General features: G+C 48.5%; 1 protein-coding gene across 4 annotated transcripts in view; it reads left to right on the top strand.

The window, feature by feature from the left end:
• MPRIP (myosin phosphatase Rho interacting protein) overlaps nt 1–27,309 on the top strand; it is an 88,583-nt gene that overhangs the window by 34,673 nt on the left and 26,601 nt on the right. For 2 of the 4 annotated variants that reach the window (XM_063314887.1, XM_063314888.1), the window contains exons 5-13: nt 1,911–1,995; nt 9,410–9,620; nt 11,746–11,905; nt 20,413–20,554; nt 21,404–21,517; nt 22,743–22,799; nt 23,908–23,976; nt 24,201–24,290; nt 24,819–24,928. In XM_063314887.1, the coding sequence (XP_063170957.1) occupies nt 1,911–1,995; nt 9,410–9,620; nt 11,746–11,905; nt 20,413–20,554; nt 21,404–21,517; nt 22,743–22,799; nt 23,908–23,976; nt 24,201–24,290; nt 24,819–24,928 (1,038 nt within the window). Of the gene's footprint in view, nt 1–1,910; nt 1,996–9,409; nt 9,621–11,745; nt 12,260–20,412; nt 20,555–21,403; nt 21,518–22,742; nt 22,800–23,907; nt 23,977–24,200; nt 24,291–24,818; nt 24,929–26,218; nt 26,258–27,309 lie in introns of all 4 variants that reach the window. The other 2 variants (XM_063314885.1, XM_063314886.1) reach the window with 2 other exon arrangements.

Here is a 27,309-nt window from a genome sequence, read left to right as displayed (position 1 = left end):
GGACATTGTTTTCCGCCTCATCTTCTTCCTGGCTGTCCTCAAAAGTCCATGCGTTTTCCTCTCAAACCATTTTTCTCAAGGCTTCCAGTAGAGTAGCTGAAATTCCCAAGGGAAAATTGGCATTAAATATTTCTTCTGTTTTTTCTCCTCCCTGGGGTCAAACAACTAGGTACCACTGAGCAGTTATGATCCAACTGTCCTGCCCACCAATTTCTGGGCAGCTGGGGCAAAATAATTCTTTGACCTGCTCGCTAGCCAGCCTTGGTTGATCTCAGAGAGCTAAGGAAGGTTGAACTGATTAGTATTTGGAGGGGAGATAGTTAGAAGTCCGAAAGATGTAGGCTAGACTCGGAGGTCCAAAAAAGTCTGAGAAGGTGGCCGTAGCAAACACAGGTGTGTTTGTGAATTCACTAGCGTTGCACAACACTCAAAGGAGACCGCCTTGGTCTCCAGAGAGTGTAAGGGGGAAGCACGCTTCCTTCCCTGGCTAAGGTTGGAGGCCAACTTCTGACTAACGTTTTCTGTTTAAAGAGAGTACGAGATTTTGATTAATTCCCTTGGCAGAGCTGGCAGTGCAGGGCTTGGTTTTAGTAAACAAACAAACAGATCACAAAATAGATCCTGCCAGCCTCAAGGGTGCTCACCCCTGGCTGAGAGCATCCGAAAGATGGAGATTATTCTCAGTTTTCCAGTGTGCATTTGAATCTGACCCGGAATATTCTCCGTTTTCCAGCCTGACTTGAATCTGACCCGTGTGCTTTAGGAACAAAATGGAGATGAATGACTCCAGGCTAGGAGCATGTGTAGCCGAAAGGGCTGTGCCAAGGGCAGACAGGAATCCCTGTGCTTAGACAGGAAGGTCCAAGCTGAGACCAAAAGTTATCAAGGGGATTGTGGCAGGGTGGCATCTCCCCTCTCTAATTCAAGTTGGGCTGGTCTCTCAAAACCTGTAAATCCTGAAGTGGGTCAACGTAAGGAGAAGCGGGAGTGCAAACGAGCCGAACCCCAGCGAAAGAGAGATGGGGCAAGCGCTGAGCTGAATCCAACCTGCTCAGCAAGATCTGCTGGTTCTCACTGGGTTGCTTTGCTGCCGCTCGGTAGTCGAGTCCCCTCCCCTCCTTGGAGATTTGTCTTCCTGCTGAGCCCGGGATTTTGCTACCTGTGGCCAAAAGAAGACCTGTGGTTGTTCAGAGGCCTAAACCGTGGCCGAGCCAGCATTGTTCTTGGGAGGCCTGTTCGGTCGCAGCTGGGGTGCCTGGTGGCTCGCTGACCTTGGGAAGACACGGGCTACCGCTCGCTGGAAGAGAAGGTCCCTGGGCAGGGAGCCCGCTGAACAGGAGAGGGTGCAGTGACTGAGCTTTAGACAGTTGGGATCCTGGAGCTGGTCCTGGCACCGCGCAGAACATGGGAGAGACAGGGGTTCATCCTACAAAGCTGTGAGAAGAAGCAGCTGAGGAGGTACAGTGAGTTCTTGGGAAAATACCATTTAGCTGATCTATGGCAGTTTGTCTCGCCCAGCTGTGACACTTGTGAGCTGCGTGGGCTTGTGCAACAGCTGGCCAGGAGTACGCCCCAAGTCTCGTCCTCTTCTCTACTTGCCCTCCTCCAATGAGCAGGAAAGCAGTGAGGTGCAGGCCCTTGCAGGAGGCGAATTCCCAGGGGATAGACAGCCAGAGTTGAAAACAACCAGAGTTGATTTTCTCTTTGTCCCCAGACAGTCTGCTTTTACTCTTTTTCCATCTTCTCTCTTGAACATTTCTTCAAAGTGTTCAATTGTTTTTTTTAAAGGAGGGGGAGTCTCCAGCAGTTGGGGAAGGGGGAACCTGTTGCCCCTTTTGTCTGGCTACCCCTCTTCTGTAGTCACCATGGATTCAATAGTGGGGATTCTCAACTTGCCTTCTTGCCTTCAGGTGGCTGGAGATGCTGGTGGTCTATCCAAGGACGAACAAGCAGAATCAAAAGAAGAAAAGAAAAGTGGAACCCCCAACTCCACAGGTAAAAGTATAGGCACCTCTGGGCTTTTCCTTATGCATCTCATTCCTAAAATGAGAACATTTTCCCCACCCCTGGTTTGTAAGTTACCTTCCCTCCTTCCTTCCTTCCTTCCATCCATCCATCCATCCATCTTTGCTAAATGGAAAACAAACAAAAAAAAACACTTGGTTTACGGGAAGCCTCCAGAAGCAAGTTTTCTGCTTTCTCTCTGCTTTTGATCAGTTTGATCATTTATTGTGGAATATAACTCACCATAGATCAGTTTGCTAGACCAATGTCTGTAACTGTCAACCCAAAGCACATCTTCTAAACAGCTGTCAGGCAATTCTCAATTCCTTTTTCAGAGCTGCAGGCAAGAAAAGCTTCTTGATCGTTGACATGTCTCCCTAGTAATGCTCCGTTTCCCCACGCTCTGATTTCCCTACCAGAGATGGCCCTGGGAGATAAGACTTAGATGTGGTAGCTGAGATGGAGGCTGCACATGTCCTCTGGGGATCTAGTGACAGCTTATTTCTAGCTCTCTTTTGACTATAAATGGTAACACACACACACACACGAATCTTCTAGGGCTATGACTCATTCTTTCCTGCCAGAGTGTCCTACATGGAAATTGTTCAGGAGAATCTTTGAGGGTTAAAGATCTCAACCAGCATGCTTCTGAAGTAGCTGCTGGACATACATACATAGGACGGTGCTTATATCAAGGTACCTGTTCTGGTCCATCTAGCTGAATGTTATCTGCTCCACGTGGCAGAAGCGGTCCAGATTTTTCCTTGCCAGGCTAGAAGGACTTGGATGCTCTTTGTTCTTAACAGGTCTGTGGTCTCTCCCAGGCTTCAGTTGTGTCACCTTCAGTGCATAGCCAGCTGACCCGACGTCACAGAGAATGGGATGCCTTGGAGTTTAATTTCGGAGATGGCTGGGAGTGGTCGTGTGAACGGCCCATCACGTAGAAAGAATAGGGTCATCTGGTATTCACAGGAGGTTGTGTGTCGGTTTGACTCTTTCGTGGTTTTATTTCTCTGCCATAAGTGAGCTCGAATCTACACTGTGAGATCCTGAGTGGTTTGCTTGTACCATCAAGTGGAGAATTTGATCAAGGGATTTCCATAAGTTGTGAGTCACAGAGCTTTTGAGGAGCAAACACCAGTTTGCTTGTCTTTTTGTTTTCCTTGGAGACAAGGTGACCCAACTGCATTTTCTTGGCAGCTCTTATCTCTTTCCATTTTCAGCCTTCCAGCTTGGAATCCCTTCTCCCCACCCCAGGATCTTCTGCCATGGGTCCTCAGTGGTCCCTTCCAGTCCCAAATAACCCTTCCAAGTTCTGCTCAAAAAGCAGATGCCGCAACCCTTGAAAAGTTGGAGGACTTAAAATGTCCTGGGTTTCATATCTGCTCAATCCACTTAGCTCAGGATGCTTCTTGCTTTCAAAGATCTTGACGTATCTGCTGGATCCTGCAGACTCATGAAAATGAACCTGTTCGTTTGGTCTTAATTGGAGGCTCGGGGGTTAGACTTAAGACTTCCTGTAGAAGTTCTTGGGAACTTAAGATAGGTTCCACAGAAAGCTAAAATCTGTGACCCGTGTCATACCAACTAAATGTCCATGTGCCTACTTACATAATTCTAGTGCTCTTCTGGATTTAGATGGTAAAGTACAAGCTGGACAGAGTACTAAAGCTCTGAAAATCATCGGTACAATTCTGGTTTTTGCCACAGAAATCACAGTGGCCAGAGCCTTTAATGTATTTGATTTAATATTTAATTTATTGATTTAATGTAAAGGTAGTCCTCGCTTATTGGGACCAGAATTTTGGTTGCTAAGCGAAGCAGTCATTAAATGAATCTGACCCGATTTTACGACCTTTTTGTGGTGGGCATTAAGCAAATCACGTGGTTTCCCCATTGATTTTGCTTGCCAGAAGCTGGCCAAGAAGGTCAAAAATGGCGATCTTGTGACCACGGGACGCTACACTGGTCATAATTGCGAACCGGTTGTCAAGTGAGTGCCCAGATCGTGACCATGGGGACGCTGCAACAGTTGTATCGGTCATAAGTCGTTTTTTTCCAGCAGCATCGCAAGTCTGAACCATCACTAAATGAATGGTTGTTAAGCGAGGACGACCTGTATTTAATTTAATATTTATTTAATATAACGTAGTCCAGAATATGTCCGTTGGAGTAGCACCTGTCCAAAGTGAGATGGATTTTACCAAAAAGCATACAGTGGAGTTGATGTGTGGAGTTGTTGCTCCGGGGTGCTGAAGGCCTCCTCCTCGTGTCTGTGTGTGAGCTAGGGAGGGCTCCCCAAAATCCAGTCTAGGCTGCAGCCCCCGCTTGCCCATTTCCCTGGGACTGAGCCCCTCTCCGCATTTTAGGGACTTGGGCTCTGCTGAGCCAAACCACCCAGGCGCAGAGCAAAGCCGTCTTACACGGGGTGAGCCCATCCCCCAGATCCATTCCTATTTTGCTCTCTTCTACCCCTCCCCCCTTTTTTCATTTTTTGGAAGCAGAACAAAAAAGAGAAAAAAATGTTGGCAGAATATTATCTCCCTCCCCCCCCTCTGTCTCTCTTTGGATTATGCTGTGTTGCCACAGCAACCTCTTGGAAGGTTGACAGGATCTAGGCTCCTGAGCACCAAATAAGGTAAGCAGCTTTGGGGTGGGGGGAGAGGTGCAAGGGGAAGGGGATCGTTTTCCAAACGGGCCGCCTCTGGAGATGGAGGTGAGCCTCGGGGGAAGCAGATCACGGCAGAGCCACGTGCTCGCTAGGTGCCTTTGTGGGGCGGCAGGAGATGGAAGGGGCGCACTGCGTGCCGAAGGGAAAAACTCTGGAGACATCGTGCTTCCAAAACAGGACCACGGGAAACGCACTCGGGCTACGTAACCGGGACTCCGTTCCTGCTCTCTGTTCCTCCACTCTTCTGCGGGAGAGCACAAATGACCCAGGATGGTGGGAAGGTGCCTGGAGGAGAGCTCTCCTTCAACCCTTAGAAGCTCAGCCTGGTGGGCTTCTCAGCGTCATCCTCCAGACCAGCCTTCCTCAACTTTGTGACCCCGGAGGAACCCTTCAAATATCCTTCATGCCTCGGGGAAGGGACCCCTGCCCATTCAGGCTCAAATAGAGGCCAGAAGTTACAAAATGATTATATTTGTCTCATGGGTAGGCCTGCAGGGAGATATGCATTCACAGCGCTCCTAAACTAAAAGTAATGACGCTTGCCTCTTTCATGTGAAGCTGCCCACATTTGAAATCGTTTTTTAAATAAATCCTGATCTCCCAGGGGACCCCTAGGGACCTCTCGCGGAACCCGAGGGTGCCACGGAGCCCTGGTGGAGAATCCCTGCTCCAGATGCTACATTTGATGGGATAAAACGGTTCGTCGGCAACCACCCAAAGAGAAAGCGGTTCGCGTGTCCCATTCTTTCCCTCTGCTCAAATGCCACGGGAGCGGAATTTGTACTTGGCTCTGCTTCTCCCACTTCCTTTTGGAGGGCCCTCAGATCCCTTTGGAGGCCCGTTCCTTCTTGGGTACTCACGGGGGGCATGCGGAGGCCGCCGTTTCCAACCCGCTGATGCTGTGGGGGCCCTAGGATGCCCACGACGGCCTCATTTCACTTCCATTGGCTGGACGTTGGTGGGGGGAGCAGGGCGTGGATGCTTATGAGCCAGGAGCACCATGAGACGCGCGGCGCTCCCCACTTCTGAGTTCTCCTGGGCTGCAGCTCAGCTTGCTTGTGGTTGGGCTGGGAATGACTGCCAGGAGAGCGATGCGGTTCGCTCTTTGTGAATGCTGCGTTTCCAGAAGAAGGTCTTGAGCTGCCCGCTACGTGTGCAGGGCCTTCCCATGTGTGAAGGGTGTCAGAATCCCAATTATCCTTGGAAAATCAACCCTAGCCGAGTTTAAACTCAAGCAAGGACAGCATGCCTACAGTCCTCCTCTCCTTTCTTGCTTGTGGCCCTTCCTGAAAGACTTTCTCCACTTCCTCTTGCTTCTCCCCCACCATGACTTCCCAACGGAGCTTTCTGCTTCTTTTGGCCTTCGTCCATCTTGGATCCCTGCCTCCTCTTCTCCTAGGCCCCATGTTTCCTATCCGCCTCCATCTCTCCATCCTGCGCTTCCTAGAACAGAAGGGACCGGGTTCTACTAGGGATAAGGCAGTGTAGACAATGACAGATGGGATCTTCTGCTGTTCTTCTGTAACCTTTGGACCACGTCAGCTAGTTGCTGTCAGAGATGCTGCTGCTGCTGCTGCTGCTGCCGGATTCCTTGGCTGCGTCAAATCCCAGAATCCCGAAAGTTTCAAAGGTTCCTCCTCAGGGTAACATGCTTGGATTTCTCTGCTGCTGCCTTGACGTAGCTCGCCCTTTGCATAAGCTAAATTTAAGTCAGGGGAAATGAATTCTTCTGTTTGTAGGTCTGAGTTACGGCTTGTCATGATCTGAACTGATTTTTTTTTTTAGCAAAACCTGCTTGAGAAGCAGTTGGATTGCTGGCTGTATAAAAGTCAAGTCAAGTCTCCGTCTTTCGGTCATTGACCGCAAAAATTATATTAAAAGTGTCTCCCTGTCTTTCTTACCAGGAAGTTGGGAAGTGTAAGGGCCTGACTCTTTCTGGCATCTCAAAGACAGTCACTCCAAACTGTCCACTTGATGCAAGTCAGCTTGATGCCTCCAAGCTTCAATTTCCCTCTTGTTTTCTAAATTGTAGCCTTACTCCACCGTCACAATCTGCCAGGACAGTTCTGGCTGCCGTGCCAAAATGTTACTGCTGCAAATGGGCTAGCGTTGCTCAAGGGGAGGGGAAAGAAAGGGGAGAAATGATTTTGGGGGGAGGAATGGGAGGTGGTGGAGAAAGAATTCTTTGAAATGCCTTATTTTCTGTGCTCGGAAAAGTGAGGTTTTTTGGGGGGAGAGTAGGGGAAGAAGAAGATCAGTGTAAGCCAGCAGCCCATGAAGCTCATTCCATTGGTCACTTCCATAGCTCCCCACCATGGTGGCTTCTGTGTGTCTGTTGCAACTTCCAAGTGAGAAGGTGCCCATTCAGTACATAATCTCTTAAAGAATGAATATATCAGGTTGCAATTGCTTGGTGGGTAAACAAAAGGCACCAAATTAGGATCCCTGAAAGCAGCCATGTTGTGACAGATGCCACCAAGGAGGTCTTGTTTCCCATGCCGTCGCATTAGGAGCAGTCAGAGAATGGTCTCTGTTGTAGTCCATGGTAGGATCAAGGGAAAGCAGGAGGTGATTCCGTCATCCCATCTGGGCAGGAGGTGGGAGCATCTCTAAGCCAGTCTGCCCGGAAACAAATGGGATGCCAACCATGGCACGCTCGCTCTATGAAGCCAAGCCTAGTCAATTTCCCAGTCTTCAAGGATTGCTCCATCTGGAGGTGTTTTCAGGAGCCAACTCTGCTCCAAGCCAAGCATGATGGTCATTATCCCTGCCTGGCTATACCTGCCCGGGAAAGGGCTGGGAGTCAATCCAATGTGTTCTCTAAGGCCCCAGCTGTATTTCTACCTGTCTGTGTTGCTAGAGGATTTTCTGTGCATCTCCCTGGTTTACAATCTCATTTGCCAAGCGAGTGTGCGTGACTTGATAGCTGTGCTCCTATAGGCCAGAGCAGAAGGTAGATCAAGGCTTTCCGGTAGATCTCAGGGTCATCTGCAGCATCCCCTGACTGAAATAAAGGAAAAAAATCCGAGCTGTGAGAAAAAGTTACTGGCTTCCATTCTTATCAGGTATCAGAACAAATGGCTGAAGTCAAGACCCTAGACTTGTAAGTGGATGTCTGTATACTTTACTCCAATGTTTTTCAAACGTGGCAGCTTCAAGATGTGTGGACTTCAACTCCCAGAATTTGAAGTCCGCACATCTTAAAGTTGCCAGGTTTGAAGAACACTGCTTTATACCCAGTATTACTGAATGTGCTGGCATTGGACAGATAGGTTTGGGTGTCTCTGAGGTTTCCTGAGATGCAGAATTGTTCAAGATTCCGTTCTGATGTTCCACAGGAGTCTCGGGTCATTGTTTATTATTGTCCATGTGTCAGATTATGGCTTTCCTCTTTTAGAACCACAAATGACCAGGAGGAGGAGGTTACTCATGCTTACCTGTGCCCTTTTGAGCCTTTTTCTGATAGAAAGGGTTGAGGAGGACAGAAGCAGTGGCGTGGATGTTCTTTCCCATCCCTCAAGAACAACAGAACGGTGTGTTGTCGTGCACAAGCACGCCCTTTGGGACGTGGAGCAAGACATTGACCTTTGCAGTTTCTAAATTTACCCCGTGTTCTTCTTTTTTAGTGTCTGGCTCCTGCCCTCTGGGAAAGACTATTAAAAAAACTTCCATCCTCTTTTGTAAACTCAACACTTGGCCTTCTTCACCTACGGAAGGCTTCTATTCGTCATTCCCCAGCGTGGCAGCCTTTCTGTTTGGCAGCCCAACAGAATCTATAAATAAGACGTTGGTGTCCGTGTTAAAATGGCCTTTCACTCTTCTCAGCTTGGGATGGGAAGAGTTTCTGGCTGAAATCAAGCATGTGGGAGGCACGTTTGGTTTTTACACCCAGCCAATATAAATTGCAAATCTGTCCTGGAAACCAGCTCCCAGGCTCGGTGCAGGGTGGCAAGTTTAATTTTTGAAAACGTTTGCGCCCTCATTCCAGCGCAGACTGCCTGGGGCAGTCTACAGAATGAGTAAAAAAGCACATTTCAAACAGTCAAACCAGTTTCGGACATTGAGGCGATGCTAACAGGAGCAGCTGAAAACCTTGGGGCCAAAATGGTGAAAACGGGGAATATAGTGCTGAACAATGCAAAAAGAGAACTGGGAGGCCCAGAAGATGCCACACAGAATGCAGGGCTTTTCCTTTGGCACCTAAAAAAAAAAGCCAAGGCAATTTGGGGATTCTGGTGTAGTAACATGCCCAACATATTGTTACTGTGAGCATTTTGTTGTCCTGTTGGGTGCGGGACATGGAACCTATTCTCCATCCCGAGAGTAAGTTCATCTCTACAAAGAACCCAGATCCGAGCTGCATCACGGTGAATGTCGACAGTGCCGTAATGTTGTTCTTTGAAAAAGAGAGATGTATTGAATAAATAATGGAACGGCCCAGAACTTTTGGCATGCGTGCTGCTGCTAAGAATAATGCAACTCTGCGCATTCCTTTCCTCACTGAGGCACAGTTCCCAAGGTTGTGATGTGTGATTCTCTGCCTTTACTCAGTAGCACTCGTGGGGATGGGAAGTCTGGATCTGACAGCACCACAACATGGATTAGTAGAATCTAGGGCGGTGGCAGACATGTGCAGTGACAGCAGGAATGGTATCTGGTTCATCTGAGTTGGAGTGAGACAAAAAACGTGCGCCATTAAAACGGGGGTTGCCCACCACCCTCTTTTCCCTCCAGGAACCTGGCCCAGCGAAGATGGCCGTGACCAGCAGCAGCATCCCCAGCGCAGAGAAGATCCCCACCACCAAGTCCACCCTTTGGCAAGAAGAATTGAGAGGCAAAGATCAGGTTGATGGGAATGCAGGCCTCAGCCCGGCCCCCGGCCCTCTGCAAGGTCAGGCACCCCCAGCTTGCTCCCTGAAGGGGCCAGTCCTGGAAAGCAAAGAAGGTGAGAATTAGGTCCTGAATGTTAGTCAAGACAGAGGGCACGTCCAGGGCAGGAGATCTGGGATCCACGGTGTTCCTAATTTTTTGTCATCGGATCCTTTACCTCTGTAGTCTGGAGCCCTGGGCAAGAGATAAGAAGACAAGTTACTTCTTCTAAGAAATTGGTGGTGGCTTCCTGGTGTCCTCCTCCTCGTTTGTTATGACTGAAGGGAGCAGGGGCCCTGCCAGAGAACAAGATAAGACAAGTTATGGGCCAGCTCAGTTGCAGAAACAGCAACCTTGAGAAGCTGATGGGACTTCACTTGGTTGCTTCAGGTGCATCCAAGGAACAGGACATTCCAAGAACTTTTTCAGGGCAAAAGAAGTGCCTTTGTACTGCAAAAGTTCAAGGTTGCCGTCTGTGTCTGTGACTCTACCGCAGAGATGCGTGGCTGCTTCTGAGGGTCTCACCATGCTTATCGGTGGAGGCCTTGTTCCCTGGGGGTGGAATTTGAACCTCTGGAGCTTTTTATTCACTGTATGTCTAGAGATGCTTCTGAATCTTGAATGTTTTTCCCCACACGCACATACTTGGCCAGGAATAAACTGCAGCGTTTCAAGATTTCTCATGTCCTGATGGATCCTCTACGACAGTGTTTCACAGCCTTGGCGGCTTGAAGATGTGTGGACTTCAGCTCCCAGAATTCCCCAGCCAGCATAGCTATGCTGGCTGGGGAATTCTGGGAGCTGAAGTCCACACATCTTCAAGCCGCCAAGGCTGTGAAACACTGCTCTAAGATGCTCTGCACATACAATCCCGGTTTTGGTTGCTGCGTCCTCCGCTGTTTGCTTTTTAAATCTTCTGTCATAATAAGTCCTGTCATATTGTTCTTCCTGAAACCATAAAGGCCCAGTCTTTGCTTCCTGCTCAGGGTGAATTTTTCCTGTTTGGTGCCTAGAAAGGGAAAACCAGAAAGAGCCAACGTGTGTTTTTCCTTTCATTCTCTTTTCCTTGAGGCTAGCTGGCAAAAGGGATTGTTTTCCATCTTGAGGAAGGTGACTGTTCCAACATAAACGCCATTTTGTAGGTGCATTTGTTTCGTCCTTTTTAAATAAGCACAAAGGTTAAAATGTTGGTTAGCCCAGCCTTCTGGTGAAGAAGCTTCGCCTTTCAGGATAGGGACATTTTTCTGTGGAGGAGAGAGAGCACTACGGGCCAGCAAGTGTCCTTTTAATACTCGCTTAACAATCACTCATTCAGCGACCGTTCAAAGTTACGATGGCGCTGAACAAGGGGGACTTAGGACCAGTCCTGGGAGTTCCAGCCCTGCAGCGTCCCTGCAGTCACAGGATCGCGATTTGGGCACTTGGTGCCCAGCTTGCGATTACGACATTGCAGCGAACGGCGGTCCCGTGATCACGATTTCCGACGTTCCTTGCCAGCTTCCCACAAGCAAAGTCAGTGGGGAAGCTGTCAGGAAGTCGGAAGTTGCTCCCACCACTTTTTTAAGCTGTCTGCAGCACCCATCCCCGGGGCACCCCACGCACTTGCCTGTGCTCCAGAGTGCCTGCCTGTGACACCACCATGGCCCCCGCACACCCGTTGGCCTGTCTGGCTGGAACTCCCACCTCTTCCCGCTTAGCAACCCACATGGTCCTGGGGTTATGACGTCAACTGGCGCTGCGGGATTGCTGTTGCTAAGCAGTGCGGTCGTGTGACATTGCACTTTGCAGCTGCATCGCTTAGTGACGGAAATTCTCCATCCTTCAGGCATCTGCAAATCGCAGAGACCAGCCAGGAGGACAGCCTCCCCCAACATTTTCAGTTTGAGGGCTAACTTCTGGTTGGGCGGCCATTTGCTCTGCTATTAGTGGCGATGGTATAACATTCATTTTTTTTTTAGTTTAATGTTTCTTCCATCTCTGATAATTGTGGTACCCGTGGTGCTGTTGAACATCCCCCTTTTCCCAGCTGCATCCCTGACTCCTTTGGCTGAACACCGTCAGCAGCCTTCACAGGAGGGTACCAGGCGAATGAAATCAGTAACGCGCCCTCGCCCCCCAGCCTGCTGCCCCGGGTGCGAGGAGCCAGTGCTGTAAATCCAACCCCTTTCTCTCTTCTCTTTCGTGCTTCCCTCGTCCTCCAGAGGAGGGTGCCGTGAATGGTGACCGCAACGATTGCGGGCGGAAGACGCGGGTGGAAAGTGGCTATTTCTCCTTGGAGAAGACCAAGCAAGAGGCCAAGCCAGAGGAGCAGCAGATGCCGAGCCTGCCGTCTCCCCTGAGCCCCTGCACGCCTAACGACAGGTACGGTGACCCCCAATCGCAGGAGCAGAGCGGTTCCTTTCCTTCCCCAGGTTCCCGGCCGGCCAGTCGAATGGTGCACAGTTTCTCTCTCAATTCCCTGGACTCCAAAGGCGCACGCCTCTCCGGGCGCAAGGCATCTGCTGGCCGTGACGGGGCGAGGATGGAGGAGCGAGCCAACGGGCTGGTTTCCTTTAAGGCTAGCCGCCAATACTCCACCCTGGCTGACGTCCCCAAGGCTATTAGGATCAGTAACCGGGATGCCTTCCAAGTGGAGCGGAAACGGCTCGAGCGCAGCTCCCGGGCCCGGAGCCCCGGACGAGAGGAAGTAGCCCGGCTCTTCGGGAACGAAAGGAGGTAAGGGACGGATCCAAATCTTGGCAGCGCTTTTGGGCTCGTGGAGAAGGAAACTGCCTTTTTGAGCTGAGTTCTTGCCCGAAGAGCGGCGGTGGTTGAATTGGGTTTGAACCCGGGCACCGATCTCTGAGGCCGTGTTGGCAAAATAGGTGGGTCAGATGAGACACCAGGATGTTGCTGGTTCATCAGAGAAAGAATGGGAAAGCGGCATAGATAAGCACAGGTAGTCCTTGACTTACGATCATCTGTTTAGCGACCGTTCAAAGTTACAACAGTGCTGAAAAAAATGACTCATGACTGGTCCTCATACTTATGACAGTTGCGGCATTCCTGGGTCACGTGATCACCACTTGCAACCTTCCTGGCCGGCTTATGACAAGCAAAGTGCATGGGGGAAGCCGGATTTGCTTAACGACTGCAGCAAAAAAGATTGTAAAATCTGGTGTGACTAACTTAACAACTGCCTCACTTAGCAATGGAGGTTCCAGTCTCAATTGCGGTCATAAGTTGAGGACTACCTGGTAGCACTATTTTTTTCTGGGTGGCAAGGTGGTGCCTGAAAATATATTACAGCTTGTCCTCGATTAGTGACCACAATTGGCACCAGCCACTCAGTCATTAAGCGACACAGTTGCTAAGTGAAGTCCCAACTGTGCTTACGATTTTCCTTCAGCTTTCCTTTGCTTTACAGAAAGGTTGTAAATGCAAGGACTGGTCGCAAAGTTACTTTTTCATCACTGTTGTAACTGCGAACAGTTGCTAAACGAGGCTAAATGAGAACTCCTTGTATTGCATCAGTAGCACTCCTCATGAAGAAGGGGAAAAGTGTTTTAAATCGTTGTTACTTGCCCCGTTGCATCCAGACCCTAGAAAAGGACTTTTGCAGAGGTTGTGCGCAAACATAGGTTCAGAGTCTGGGCATGGAATGTGAGTAACATTTGTTTCCTTTTAAAAAAAAAATATCTAAGTTTCTAGCCCTCATTCTTTGGGAGGGAAACGGGAGCATGCGCAGACAGGCCCTCCAACAGGATTGTGGGTCCTGCATGATATTTCAGTGCCCAGAGGGTCAAATCTGAAAGCTTCGCACTGCTTGCGCTTCGCCCTGCTTTCCCCACAACTGCGTGCATATAATACTGTCGCATGGTTCACTGGCAAGCTCGTTTGGAAGAGAGCAAATGTATTCTGGGGACATGCGTTCAAACTGCCCCATAAAGTTAAGGATTTCATTGCCGTCGTAAGAACTATAATTCCCCCTCCCCTCTTTCAGTGCCAAATGATCCAGCAGCCTTTGCTTTTATGAACCCAGAAAGCTTTGCCATTCGGGGATGTTTTATGCTGGCGAAGCAGTGCAGAGTCTGTCTGGTGCAAAATGCAAGTGATACGCCTGGAAGGACACACCTGACATTATTTAGGACAGACCCACCTCCCTTTTCAGAACGAGTCGCGTAGGGTGAAGTTGCCTGCTTGGAATCAATTCTGTGCTATGGGTTAATCCGACTCACAGCATCATCCAGACCAGGACATTTTGCACACGAAAGAAGACAGATCCAAAAGCAAATGGGGATGCTTTATCCTGCTTGCCCAATTTAGCCATCTTTAAATGTCATCCCCAGTGTCTTAAGTTTGCCTGTCAACTAACTGAGGAATAGCTGAAGGGCAAACTGGGAGCGATACTGGGAGATTGTTAGCAAAGTATTTAACAGGGAAATGAAACAGTATTCTGTACGAGGTGCTCAGATCCTGCCCTGGGTTTCTGAAAGTGCAGCTTTGTTATTCTGACCCTGTCCTGGTTTCTGAAACACAGTGAGCTGCTACCACAGGTATTCTTTATATGTATGCCTTCATGAGGCCTAGAAACGTGCTCTGAAGGAAGTTAAACACTGCATTTTTTGAGTAATTGATGCCAGGCACCAGATTCTGCACGGACCTGACAAATTCCCTTCAGATGTTCTGTTGTATGTTCACAGAAATTCATAAGCATCTCAGGAAAGAGGCCAGACTGTGTAGAATGGAGGATTGTGAGCATACTGTCTCATAAGAAATAAACAGAAATATTCTCCGGTTACCATCTTGGATTCTAAAACTTCACCGGATCTTGCTTGTTCGTAACAGACGTGCTGGGCCAGCTCAAGAATGACAGTTGCTCTTTTTTGAATATAGAATTGGCTAGACAGGTGTCTCCAAGAAACCTACAAATGGTGTATAAAAGAGTTTTAACCCTACCAGCTAGCCTTCAGGGCTTACAGGCGGTCCTCGCTTAACAACCATTCATTTAGTGATGATTCAGATTTACGACGGTGCTGGAAAAAACTGATTTACGACTGGTCCTCATGCTTGTGACCATCACAGCATCCCCACAGTCACACAATCGCCATTTTCGACCTTCCCGGCCGGCTTCTGGCAAGCAAAATTTGCTTAACAACCACGTGATTCGCTTAACCACCGCTACAAAAAAGGTTGTAAAATTGGGTCAGATTCACTTAATGACCGCTTTGCTTAGCGACTGAAATTCCGGTCCCAATTGTGGTCATTGAGTGAGGACTACCTGCATTACTGGTTGATGAAGCCTGTTTGTGATGTTCAGGTGGGTTCGGAGAGAATCTTTCTCCCTGCTCCATAAGCATCCGGCGCTAGTGAATTAACATTTTTCTGTCTTCCTGCCGATCCCCCTTCATTGCTTTGGGCTGCTTTAGTAACTAATTTTCCTGCTGTTTCATTAACATTCTTGTCCCACCCTTGAGTGGAGTCCATTGTTCTGGAACAAAGCAAGCTTTGTAGCCAGCATCGAGGAGCTGCGTTTGGGTCTGGGCAAGTCCAGTCTTCCTATAATCCTGCCATTCCTATAATCAGGAGGCACTTGATGTCCCAGCTGGATAGTTTTCACCCCCTTTCCAACTTTCCCTCCCATCCTTGTCTCAAATAACGCACGTGGATCTTCACATGATTCTCACAACGTCCAACTGATTTGGGACCTTCCTTGATGCCTTCAGGCACCCTCCTGTCACGCTCAGCTTCCTCTGTTCGTGTTCTAGACCCTTTCAGTCTCCCAGATTATTCCAGGCCATCTGGGAGCGAATGGGGCCTAACACAGCAGTTTTCCAATTGTGGGTGTGTTTTTAAAGGGCAGAGCAACTGACTTTTTTTGGCAACTTAACAAGGGCATCTTGCCCGAGACTATCAATAACGAAGACATTCTGCTAAAGTTGGCCTCCTGGGGGCCGTGATTGAGGAGATGTTAATATAATACCTGGAGCTACGACTAACCGACTCCTTGGGTCTGATGTGAGCAAAGATGCATCCAGATCTCTCAGCTTACCTGATACTGAAGTGTGAAAGTCCTCCCTAAGGATGGAGGTCTAGAAAACTCATATCCTTACGCCCGACTTTCTCAGTCCTGTGCCCCAGTCAAAGGCCGTGCTGGCTGGCGTCTGAAGGGTTGGGGAAGATGGCATTTTGCCTGTCTAGAAAAAAGAATGGTAGGATTCTTAGCCCATAGATTGCTGCTTGTTGACCATTTTCAAACTTCTTTAAAAAATACATTCATGGGAGCGACAATCCTTTTTTTTTAAGCACTTGGCCAAGACTCCCAGCTGTACACAGTCCATGTCAAATTTGCGTAGACTGTAAACATACACGTCTTCCTTCTGAAAACAGTTGCTCAAGCCTTGTGCCCTGTGAAATACGTTAGATTTTAGTTTGAAATACAGATTAGCTATGACGCTGGAGATGTGCTGGTGGTGTTTACATTTACGTGAAAAGATTTCGTAACACTTCCCAGGGAGCAGCAGTTTTAGGGGGATGCTGGGAATTCCTTTAACTGTTTCCTGACTGAGTCCTCAAAAGTGGTGAGAGGGATCTGTGTCTATTAAACTAGGCTGAATCCAGTTTAAATGATAGCAGACTTAAGCCCCAGAATGAGAGTTAGACCAGGAAGCTACCTCACCACAGCTCCCTACATTAACACCATCCCTGTAGACGGCTAAATTTCTTTTTAGCCAATGGGTTTTCTACTCTTAGGATGTAAAAACATTAGATTATTCTTTTAATTCCACTCTTCAGTAGAATTCTCTTCCAGAAAGGACTCCTGAATTGGCACATACTCTGGAGAGAAGTTTTAGGTTTTGTGGACGAGTTTGCATAAAAATCTTTAATTTTTGGATTAGCTTGTGGCATTTTTCGCATCCTCCGTGCAGACACTTGTGGCCAGCCATCTAGAAATGCCAGGTATCCGTGTGGAGAGTTGGGGCATTGGAACTGAGCATCAAAACCTATCTTCAGCCATAAGGTTTGCATCATTATTGGTGCCAATTATAGCACAGATAATTTCAGTATTCCTGTAGAACTCATTGGCCAGTATAAGTTGCAGCCTTATGGTCCCAGGGGGAACACTGGTCTGTTGCAAGTGCAAAACCAGAAGGAGGGGTTGAGTCCGTGAGGCTTCATATAACTCTTGGACCCTGCGTTCTTCCATCACTAAAAGTAAACTTGCTATTGGCAAACATATTTTTTTCATTTGTGGTAATGAAGTCTTCCACATCACACTGGGTTGAGCAATTTAGCGAGCCCAATGGAAGAGGATCTCTGGAGCTCAGGGCTGAACTGTGGAGTCCTTGGTGTTCTCTGAGCTTGGCGGTTGGCTGGCAGATGTTTCACTACCCAACTAGGGAGCATCATCGCACTGAAGGTGTTCCCTGGTTGGGCAATGAAACACCTTGCAGCCAACCACCAAGCTCAGAGGGCGCCAAGGACTCCACAGCTTAGCAAGCTCCATCATCTTCATGTTCGTCTCTGAATTGCCTTCCCATAAGTATATCCCTTTGATCTCTTGTTGATTAGCCATCCTCCTCTTCATCTGCCTGCTTTGTAACAGATCAAAGAAGGAGAACATTTATAAGGGAAAGCAAATTGTTCTTAATAACAGCTTTCTTTTCCAGCTCTTAAACCCCCTTTCGCCAAGCTGCCACGATAATTTTAGAGCGTGGTTAGCTGTTGCACACTAATACACAGCAAAGAAACAGCAGGATTTTCTGTCATTCCCACCTACCCAACCAGGTCCTTTGGCTTCCAAAGTGAAGGTTTGAAATGGGTCCTCCTGTTACTGTTAGATTCCTCAGGAGATTGGGGGGGGGCAGATTCGGTGTCCAGAAAAGGTGTTCTTCCCCCCACCCCAAGTCTGAAGTGGAAATCCTTACTGTTGCAAAGTGGAAGAGCCAAAGGCTTTCGGTTTTGCAGAGATGAGCTCAGGGCGGTGAGTTTTTCCGAGCTGACTCCCAAACATTTGTTTGCAGAGGCTTGTTGGAAAAGCCACTGAAGTCGCAGGGAAATAGTGGAAACTAAAGAAAGGCAAATTTTGGCTCCCCAGTTACCAATTGCAAATGGCACCATCCGTTAAAGTTTTTGAAGTTGATGGGCAGTGATTGGCGATGCACCCAATGTCTCACCCCTCCTTACGGGGTTACCATTGGGAGGGGGTCTGGGTTCCCCAATCTGGGTCTTTGGGGTGAGAAAAGCACCCTAGGGGTCCCCAGGCCAGGTAGAGAAAGGGGTAAGGCCCCCCTGCCTTATTGCCGGGCTCCTTCCCTTGATGACTGGAATAACCATGCACGGCGGGAATGTGATTCTGCGGTTTCCAGCAATCACTTCTTTTAATGGGGCAGGTGATTTTGCATTTGTGTTTTAAAAAATCTCGGGGTGCCTCTGATTTGGGGGCCCTTTCTGGGAGAGATGGGCGGTGATAGAAATTTGATAGATAAATAAACGAACTTTTCTGTTCATTCATTGTCCAGCTTTATTTTCTTGCAGGTCTTCTGTTCACCTTCTTCTGCTGTGTGATGTTCACCTTTGTGCCCCACCTGCTTCGCTCCCATCTCATCTCAAAAATCTCAAGCTGTAGACAAGCCGGTGGTGCAGTTCCCTTTCCATGACAATCAAGCTGCTTTTGTGTTGGTTTGGGTTGGTCTTAATGGCAAATGATTTCTCTCCAGACCCGTGGGCTGAGCCAGACTGGGAATCGTGGCCGAGATTTTCCCCTTCTCTTTGTCTCCTTTAGCCGAGCCGGACAAAGGGAAGAAAGATGGGTCTTTGGAAGGAAACCAGGCGATGGCCGCCGGTTTTCAATTATGGCAAGGGCTCAAGGGCAGATAACTTGGACAGGGATCAGAAAGGGTGTTTTTATTATTATTTTGCCTTCTCTGGTAGAATGCAATGGGTGCTGGGAGCTCTCACTTCTGGAGGCATCTTGGTGGGGGTGTGCTTCGTGCCTTTTTTCTCTGCATGTGGCATGCGGTGATTCAATTCTGTCTGAAAGGGAGGCTGCGAGAAGCCTGGAGGGTTTAGAGTTTGGAGGATTGCTTCTACTCCCAACAGCTCTAGCTTTATTAGAAAGTAGTCCTTGACTTACGACCGTTTGTTTAACGATGGTCCCAAGTTACAACGGCCTCGGAGTGGGTGCTTTATGGCCTGTAAAGCAGTTCCAGGCATCGCAAAACGTTGCACTGCCACCCCACCTGGGGTCATGTGATCGCATTTTTTGCCATTTTTCAGCAAAAAAACACCCATTGTGGAAGCTGGATTTGCTTAACTTGGTTTTAGCCATTTTCTTTCTCTTCAGCATTTAAAGTCCAGGTTGACCAATGCTGACATTGGTTCCTATGTAAACCAAGGCTATGTATGACTTTGTTAAGCATTTTCTAAATATTAAAGCACAATAGTGGGCTTATGACCCTTGCCACCTGAATTCCTTTCATTAAGTAGCTATCCCGTAATGGGGTTCATGCCAGGTATTAGTAGAAAGGGTGACAGATTTGAACCTCCTGCCTTAAACCAGCAGGAAAACTCAGAGGTCACCCACCCCCCATTTTCTGGGAAAGCTTTTGATTATGTGATCCATGTGCTTGACTGACAGATCTCACACAATGACAATCTATCACCCTAATGCCTTAAAAAAGAGAAGAACCTACACGTTTCCAAGCTTTAAAAAGCCAAATTGTTTCTGCTTTCTGCTTAATGAAGTGGGCTGGTTCCTGTTTTGGTAGTCTGCTCATAGGCTGGGGAAGTGCTTCGGGACTGGCAGAAACTGGGGGTGATGGAGGACTGCGTAAATGTTCCTGGAAAGAGGTCCTTCTGTATGTGGGATGTTGAGTAGAGGAGATGATTAGGAACCATTTGCTGGCCAAAAGAGGCCCTCTGTTTCAATCTTTTGTGCAGGACTCTGTTACCTTTTTACAGTTTTTCTCATCAGAAATGAATAAGAATTATATATGTGTGAATACAGCTCGCTCACATAATAGAAAAAGGGAATGCTTTACAGGTAGTCCTTGCTTAATGACCATAGCTGGGACTGGAATTTTGGTTGCTAAGAGAAGTGGTCGTTAAACGAATCAGACCCGATTTTATGACCTTTTCTGCGGCGGTCGTTAAACGAATCACCATGGGTGTTAAGCGAACCACATGGGTGTTAAGCAAATCAAGTGGTTCCCCATTGATTTTGCTTCCCAGAAACTGGCCGAGAAGGTAGACAGTGGTGATCACATGACCATGGGACACTGCGATGGTCATTAATGTGAACCGGTTGCCAAGTGCCAAAATCATGATTATGGGGATGCTGCAACAGTCGTAAGTGTGAGGACCAGTCATAAGTCAGTTTTTTCATTTAGTGACAGTTAGGACTTAAGACAGCGCTGAAAAAAACGACTTGTGACCGGTCTTCACACTTATGACTGTTGCAGCATCCCCACAGTCAAATGATCACAATTTGGGCGCTTGGCAACCGGTTCGCATTTATGGCTGTTGCAGCGTCCCGTGGTCACGTGATCACCATTTTCGACCTTCCCAGCTGACTTCCAGCAAGCAAAGTCAATGGGGAGCCGCATGATTCGCTTAATGACCACGTGGTTCGCTTAATGACCCCGGTGATTCGCTTAACAGCTGCCGCAAAAAAGGTTGCAAAATTGGGTTGGATATGCTTAACAACCACTTTGCTTAGCAACTGAACTTCTGGTCCCAGTTGTGGTCATTCAGCGAGGACTACCTCTATCTCAATATCTTGAACATGTTGTCTGGATAGGAGGGAGGGCTGGGTCAGTTCTGACTGTCAAGGGCAGCCTCTTTCCCTTCATTAACATCCCCGTGCCCTCTCTCTTCTCTGTCTCCAGGCGGTCCCACGTAATTGAAAAATTTGAGGCTCTGGATATCGAGAATGCCGAACACATGGAAATCAGTGCTTCCTCCGGTCCCACTCTTTCTAGTGAAACTCGGCAGGGCAGGAGCGAAAAAAGGGTTTTCCCTAGGAAACGGGTGAGCTGGCGGAACGATCCCTTTGTGCTACCGATAGGACTGCCCTGCTGGCTTCCTTTCGTGTTCTTGTTTCGAAGGCCTAGAGTGAAAACCCCATTTATAAGTAGCCAGTGCCAAATAGAGCAAGACTGCACAGCTCTGAAGCTCAGAACTGCCAAGTCCTGCGGACCTTCTCCGCTCCCTTCCCCGTCGGAGCTGCTCTTTCCAGCCCGTTTCTTACCTTCTCTATTCGCGTCTCCCCGCAGAAGCAAAGCTACGGTACGAAAAGGTCTTCGGCCTGGCCACCTACGACGAGTAGGATTATTGCTCAGTTGGTCAGGGAAGGAAGCCTTGCACAGAGCTAATGGGGGAGGGTTTATCTTTCTCCTTCAGCCAGATTAACCACACAAAAGTTTTTACAAGGCACCACGCGATTCAAGTGTAATTAGTTATAGTAACTGATAGGCTGAAATTCTCTTCCTCAGAGAATTTGAGTCCAAAATGAAGAGAGCCAGTTTGGCCTAGTGGTTGAGTCTCCAGGCTAGAAACCCGAAGGCTGTGAGTTCTAGTCCCGCCTCAGGCACGAAAGCCGGCTGGGTGACCTCTGGCCGGTCACTCCCTCTCAGCCCAACCCACCTCACAGGGTTGCTGTTGTGGGGAAAATAGGAGGAGGAAGGAGTATCGTTCGCCGCCTTGAGTTATTTATAATCATAATAAAGGTGGGGCTTTTTAAAAAAAAAATTAAAAAAATTTAAAAAAATGAGAATGCGGGTGGCGTCCTTGACATAGAAGAGGTCAGAGATGAACTGTTGAGCTTTCTTAATTGCAGTTCTGAATCCAACGGCCATGTGCCTTTCATACGTCCTGCAGGATTTAGTTGCTGAAACAGCAAGCGGGTCCATCCCGGATGTGTCAACTTCTCCTTTGTCGCCACACCGGAGAGCTAAATCGCTGGACCGGAGGTCTACGGAGTCCTCCATGACTGTGAGTTCAGCCATTCTGAGCTTCGACGCTTCCAGCGAGTCTCAACCCATCTCATAGCCGGAAGGGTTCCACCTCTTTTAATGCCGTGGAGCTTCAGTGGAGAGACACCAGCGAGGGTCTGCCCTGTGCAGTGATAAAAAATGACGCTACAGGTAGTCCTCGACTTACGACCGCTGGAAGTTACAACGGTGCTGGAAAAAGTGACGTATGGCTGGTCCTCGTGCTTGCGACCATAACAGCATCTCTGCGGTCATGTGACCAAAATTCAGACGCTTGGCAACTGGCATGGATTTACGACAGTTGCAGCGTCCTGGGGTCACGCAATTGCCATTTGTGACCTTCCCAGCTGGCTTCCGACAAACAAAGTCAATGGGGGAAGCCGGATTTGCTTAACATCCACGTGATTCACTTAGTGAGCGCAGAGATTCACTTAACGATCGTGGCCAAAAAAGGTCATAAAATCAGGTGTGTCTCACTTAACGACCACCGCCTCCCTTAGTGATGGAAGTTCTGGTCCCAATTGTCGTAAGTCAAGGACTACCTGTAGTTCAGCTGCAGGGAGGGCGGGGGACACCAAAATGGCTTTCCAAATCCCCAGGTTCCTTTTCGTACCCAAGGATTGTCCCTGAGCCTCTGGTGGGTCTGTCCCAGATCAGTATGTTGCCCTTCCTCCAGGTGGGAAGGTTGTATCTGCGATAGCAAACTTCCCCCTGGGTGCCCCGAATCTCTGAATGTGGGGAAGATCTGTTTCTGGTGAAAATGGGGAAGAATATAGGCAAAAGATAGTCCTATTCTTGAAGTTGCATTCCAAGGAGGAAACCAACCTCTTCTTTTTCACCCCTTCCTGTCTCTTTCCTTGAGCGGATTGGATCTGCTTTGTCTGAAATCTGCTGCTGGGCCCTTTGCTTCTGGGACGAATTTTCAGAGCAAGGACTCTGGGCGTGAAAGGCTTAGCTCAAGGGATCAGCTCTCATTGGTTGAGGAACGCCAGGAGAAATCTGTTGGGATTTCTCTTACCTACTCTATGCCAGTGTTTCTCAACCTTGGGCACTTGAAGAGGGGTGGGCTTCAACTCCCAGAATTCCCCAGCCAGCCATGGCTGGCTGGGGAATTCTGGGAGTTGAAGTCCACCCCTCTTCAAGTGCCCAAGGTTGAGAAACACTGCTTTATGCCATCCAATTTGAGATGAGGGGAAGGATGCTAAATTCTCTTCTGTCCTTTGTAGCCGGATTTGCTGAACTTCAAAAAGGGATGGCTGACGAAGCAGGATGAAGATGGGCAGGTAAGTTTCAAGGCGCTGTTTTCCTGGGCGAGCCAAGTCGATGGTGTTGCATCTTGGAGATGATAACCGTTGAGGACCAATCTGAATTCTCAGACTTGTAGCTATTTCTGCCTAGTCTGGAAGCAGAAGGTTCTTAGCTTAATGTTGACAGAAGAATGCCCAGTACCATATAACAATCATGTTTTTAACTAACTTCCACCCATCTGAGGCTGCTAGCCCAACATGTCAAAAATAGCAGTGAGAATGCATTTACCTATCCGTAAGGAAATGTCTCTGTGTGACAAACTCTGGGGTGAAACAATCGCTTTTGAATTGTGCATGAATACTTTGACAGTGACATAATGTCTTGCAGAAGATTTGTCCTGTATCTTGAGAGCGAAGGCCAGATTGCTGTCTGTAGCTCTCTGCATTTTGCAAAAATGATCAACAGAGTAGGAAAAGGCTTGCCCTATGAATCAGAGATGACTTTTTGTTCAGCCAAAAAGTTAGGGTGTTCATATATGGAATCATAACTGTTCCAGGTTTTCAGTTTTACTGACATTAATGTAATGCCGTCAGCCACCTAGAGTCCTGTGCTTGAGATGGGCAGCCCTGTAAACTGAATTAATTAATTAAGTTGGAGAATGCTTCAGTATCTCTAAACTGCAAACCCAGATACGTTTCCCACGTCCAGCTGAATGCAAGAGGTCTTCCTTCCCATCTTAAATGGCCACCTTCTATGCAGCCAGAGAAGATCAGAAGGACACTGATCCTGGTCACGGGAAAAGCCCGGTGTCTCCTTCCAGCAACAGCAATTCAATTCTTCCAGGACGCTCACAAACCAGTGTCGTCTTTCGCAATGTGGCCTGTCTTCTCCACGTGCCCTACGTTGAGAATGTAACAAGCTGGAACAGCGTGTGTGACCCGAATGCTAGCAATATCGTTGACTTGATCTTGCAGATAAATTGTGCGAATGTAAACAAATCTCCTCCTGGGTCAGCATCTAAGAAGGGGGGCCTTTTTGTTAAAACGTCACACCCACACGCCTACCTGCTTCTCTTAAGAAACCAGTTTTCCCATCTTAGGAAGAAAGCGGTCTGTAAAGTGGCTTGTCTTGTTTCTCCTGTAGTGGAAGAAACACTGGTTTGTGCTGACGGATCAGAGCCTGAGATACTACCGGGATTCTGTGGCAGAGGAGGTAGGTTGGGACCAAGAATTGGGCCCTGGTGCACCTGCTCTGACGTTAATGCCGCCTCCGCTTCCTTCTCTCCCGCCACCTCCTGCAGACTTCGGGCAGGCAAGATTCCATCCTTTTGCGTTTCATAACACGCCAAGCGCTGTATAAAGGAATAAGTGATCATACCCTTTTTTGCCATTGGCCTGTACATTTCTCCACCTTACCGATTTCTCCTCTGTTCTCAGGCAGCTGATCTGGATGGGGAAATCGACTTGTCCACGTGTTTTGATGTCACGGAGTACCCGGTCCAGCGGAATTACGGTTTCCAGATCCACGTAAGATGCGATCAAACTTTAGACAGAAAGGGTGGAATTCTTCTAAATAAGGACCTTAAACCCTGATGCAAAGCAGGACAAGGGAGTCATATAAGTCCTGTAGATTGATTGATTGATTAATTAATTAATGCTGCAAGGTGGGTTTCCCTTGTTGTGATTGTTACTGTTGCACCCAGTTTATGGATGAGTGAGTTCCTCAGGCTGTGAAGGTCCCACCTCTATCGCAAGCTGGTATTAAGGGGGAGAAGCTGGTCCAGACCCTTCCCACCACTGGTGGCCCCTCTGGAGAACCATCAATATATGTTCTACTACAAACACTCTGAAGTAACGTGAACCTTTCTTGCAAAGCAGGACCAGAAAAGAACCCTTTCCTTCTGTTATTTCTTATTATCTCTCCTGAAAACTCACTCGGGAGCATGCCTTGGAAGGATGGGAGGTGCCAGCAGGAGATCTGAGGAACTTCCCTTCCAGGAGTATCTGCACTAGAGAGATACTCAGCCATAACTTCTCCTCCTCCTTGTTTCCTAGACTAAAGAAGGACAGTTCACTCTCTCTGCTATGACATCTGGAATTCGCCGGAACTGGATCCAGACCATTATGAAACATGTTCGTCCCACAGTCGCTCCAGATGTGACCAGGTAAAAAACATGGAAAATAGGAATGTTTGGTCGTCTTTCCCAACCATCTTCATGTGTCCCCCCCCAAATCCATTCACTTCTGATTTCTCTCTCCTCCCCTCCCTGCAAATTACTTCCTTTCTCTGAGACTGGTTCCTGAGACTTTGATTTTCACACTGCTTGATCCCTTATTGACAGATTTTTCTTTGCACCTGTCACTAAGCATTGGGGTGGTGGGAGGAATACGGAGTGTGTTTGGACAGGAGGAACCTGGATTTGAACCCTTGTTCAGTTATGTAGCTCAGGGGACAGTATCAAGTCAGTTCCTTTTCATACAAGTGAGCTTTAGCACACAGAGTACAGGTGTAATTAACTGCAACTCAGCCAGTTTCACACAGTGTACAGGTAGTCCTCACTTAACAATCACAATAGGGACTGGACAACTGGTTATTAAGCAGTGTGGTCGTTAAGTGAGTCACCACACAAACCGGACCCAATTTTAAGACCGTTTTCTTGGCAGACATTAAGCGAATCACCACAGCTGTTAAGTGAATCCAGCTTCCTCAATGGACGTTTTTTGCCGGAAACTGGCAAGAAAGGCCGTAAATAGCGATCACGTGACTGCAGGATGCTGCAGCTGGTCGTAAACGTGAACCGGCTGCCAAGTGCCCAAACTGTGATCACGTGACTGTGGGTGGTGTGACATTTTGCGACGATTGTGTGAGTACAGGTCATAAAGCACTTTTCCCAAGGCTGCTGTAACTTCGGACTGTCGTTAAATGGACAGTCGTTAAGCGAGGACTACCTGTAGTTGTTGCACAAATGCTAATTTGCAGTAACAACAGTGTGTGTTGCTGTCCAGTTAGGACCTTTTCTTCCTCTTCAATGAAGTGTGCGTGTTGTCGCTAAGCATTACTGTACAGTAGGTTCGACCACGCCAGTGTCCTTCCACAGACAAGCCTCGTTAAGAAAGTTAAAGCATTCCCCAAGTTAAAATCTTGGTTGAACAGGGCTGTGTAATCCTGGCTTCAAATGGGGTGCAAAGATCTTCCTTTCCTGCTTCGTGGCTTGCTTGTGTGAAGGGAGGGATCGGTGCAACAGCAAACAGCAAGTCTGTGCTGCAGTTTGTGGGGCATGAAGGTTGCCTTCAAGCCATCCGTGAGCAGACGCAGGGCGTGGGAGTGGCCAGCTCAGGCCAGCATCCCCCGGCCTCTTCGCTGTGCACCCCCCGTCCCCCGATGCTTCTGAACCCTCGTCTCCCGGTCTCACTCGCCTCACTCCTTTGTATGTTTGATTTCCATGCACTCGCAGGAAAAGCTTCTCTTTGAAATTATCCGTGCTGAAGCCCAGGTTGGAAAACTGTGTTCTCTCCTGTATTAACGTTTTGTGGTTTGTATATCTTGTGATTCACTGCATGTTCCTCTTTCTTTGCTGCGCTTGTACGGGTGGAAATTCCAGCTTCTTTTGCTTGAAAAACCAAGAGGGAGGGAGGGACGGGGGGTGGCGTGGCTTTGCTGCTGAATTTGCTTTCCGTGGGGTAGCCTGCTGGCCTCGCCAAGCATTCCTTCTTGGAAGTGCGGTCGAGAGACCCTCCCTGGGAGGGGCAACAGCTGATCGTACAGCCAGAACCTGGAGTGGATCAGTGCTGAAATCTGTAGCAAGGGTTTGTAGGATCTCTTGCAGCGGCCCTTCGCTCAGTAGCTATCCGTGCAGCCAAAGATTCTCCCAACCAGAGGAGTAAGGAAATGCCTCTCTGTGCCCCTGAATTAGAAAGTTCAGGCACACGGGCAGGGAAGCTCACAGGCACGCCACCATTTCCTTAAGCCAGACGCTTGAGTCCCATGAGCAGGCATATCTGAAATTGCTTGCTGGCACAGGGCTGGCCTGAAGATGAAGTACCAGTAGAAGAGGAGCTCTGGAGCTCAGGGCTGAGCTGCGGAGTCCCTGGTGCCCTCTGAGCTTGGCGGTGGGCTGGCAGAGGTTTCGTTGCCCGACTAGGGAGCATCATCAGTGCGAGGGAGGGTACGAACATCTCTGTCTATGTAGAGTGGCTTGCCCTGCCATGGCGATGGGGGCATTGTTCTCTCGTTGGTATTTCCTTGATTAGGGTATTGTTTTCTGCCTGATGGCTTGTCTGGTGCTGATCCCTGCTTATCTGAGCGTTGGCTGCTGGAGGTGTGTGTGTGTGTGTGTGTGTGTGTGTGGTGCGCACTAGTGTGCGAGTGGTTTCCATGACTTTCAGAAGCTACAGCTGGAAGTGTGACTCCTTTAGAGTCAGGCTCATCCTGTAAAGAAAGCAACGTATTTTTCTAGCCTGCTGGCATTTCCAAGCTGGCCATGCTGGTGGGGATGACAAAACTTGTCCGTGGCTGGGCTAGGGGAATGCTGCCCTAGAGTCGAAC

The sequence above is a fragment of the Candoia aspera genome, chromosome 14 (genome assembly GCF_035149785.1).
Source record: "Candoia aspera isolate rCanAsp1 chromosome 14, rCanAsp1.hap2, whole genome shotgun sequence".
NCBI classification, from domain to species: domain Eukaryota; kingdom Metazoa; phylum Chordata; class Lepidosauria; order Squamata; family Boidae; genus Candoia; species Candoia aspera.
This window is presented reverse-complemented; position numbering and strand designations above follow the sequence as displayed.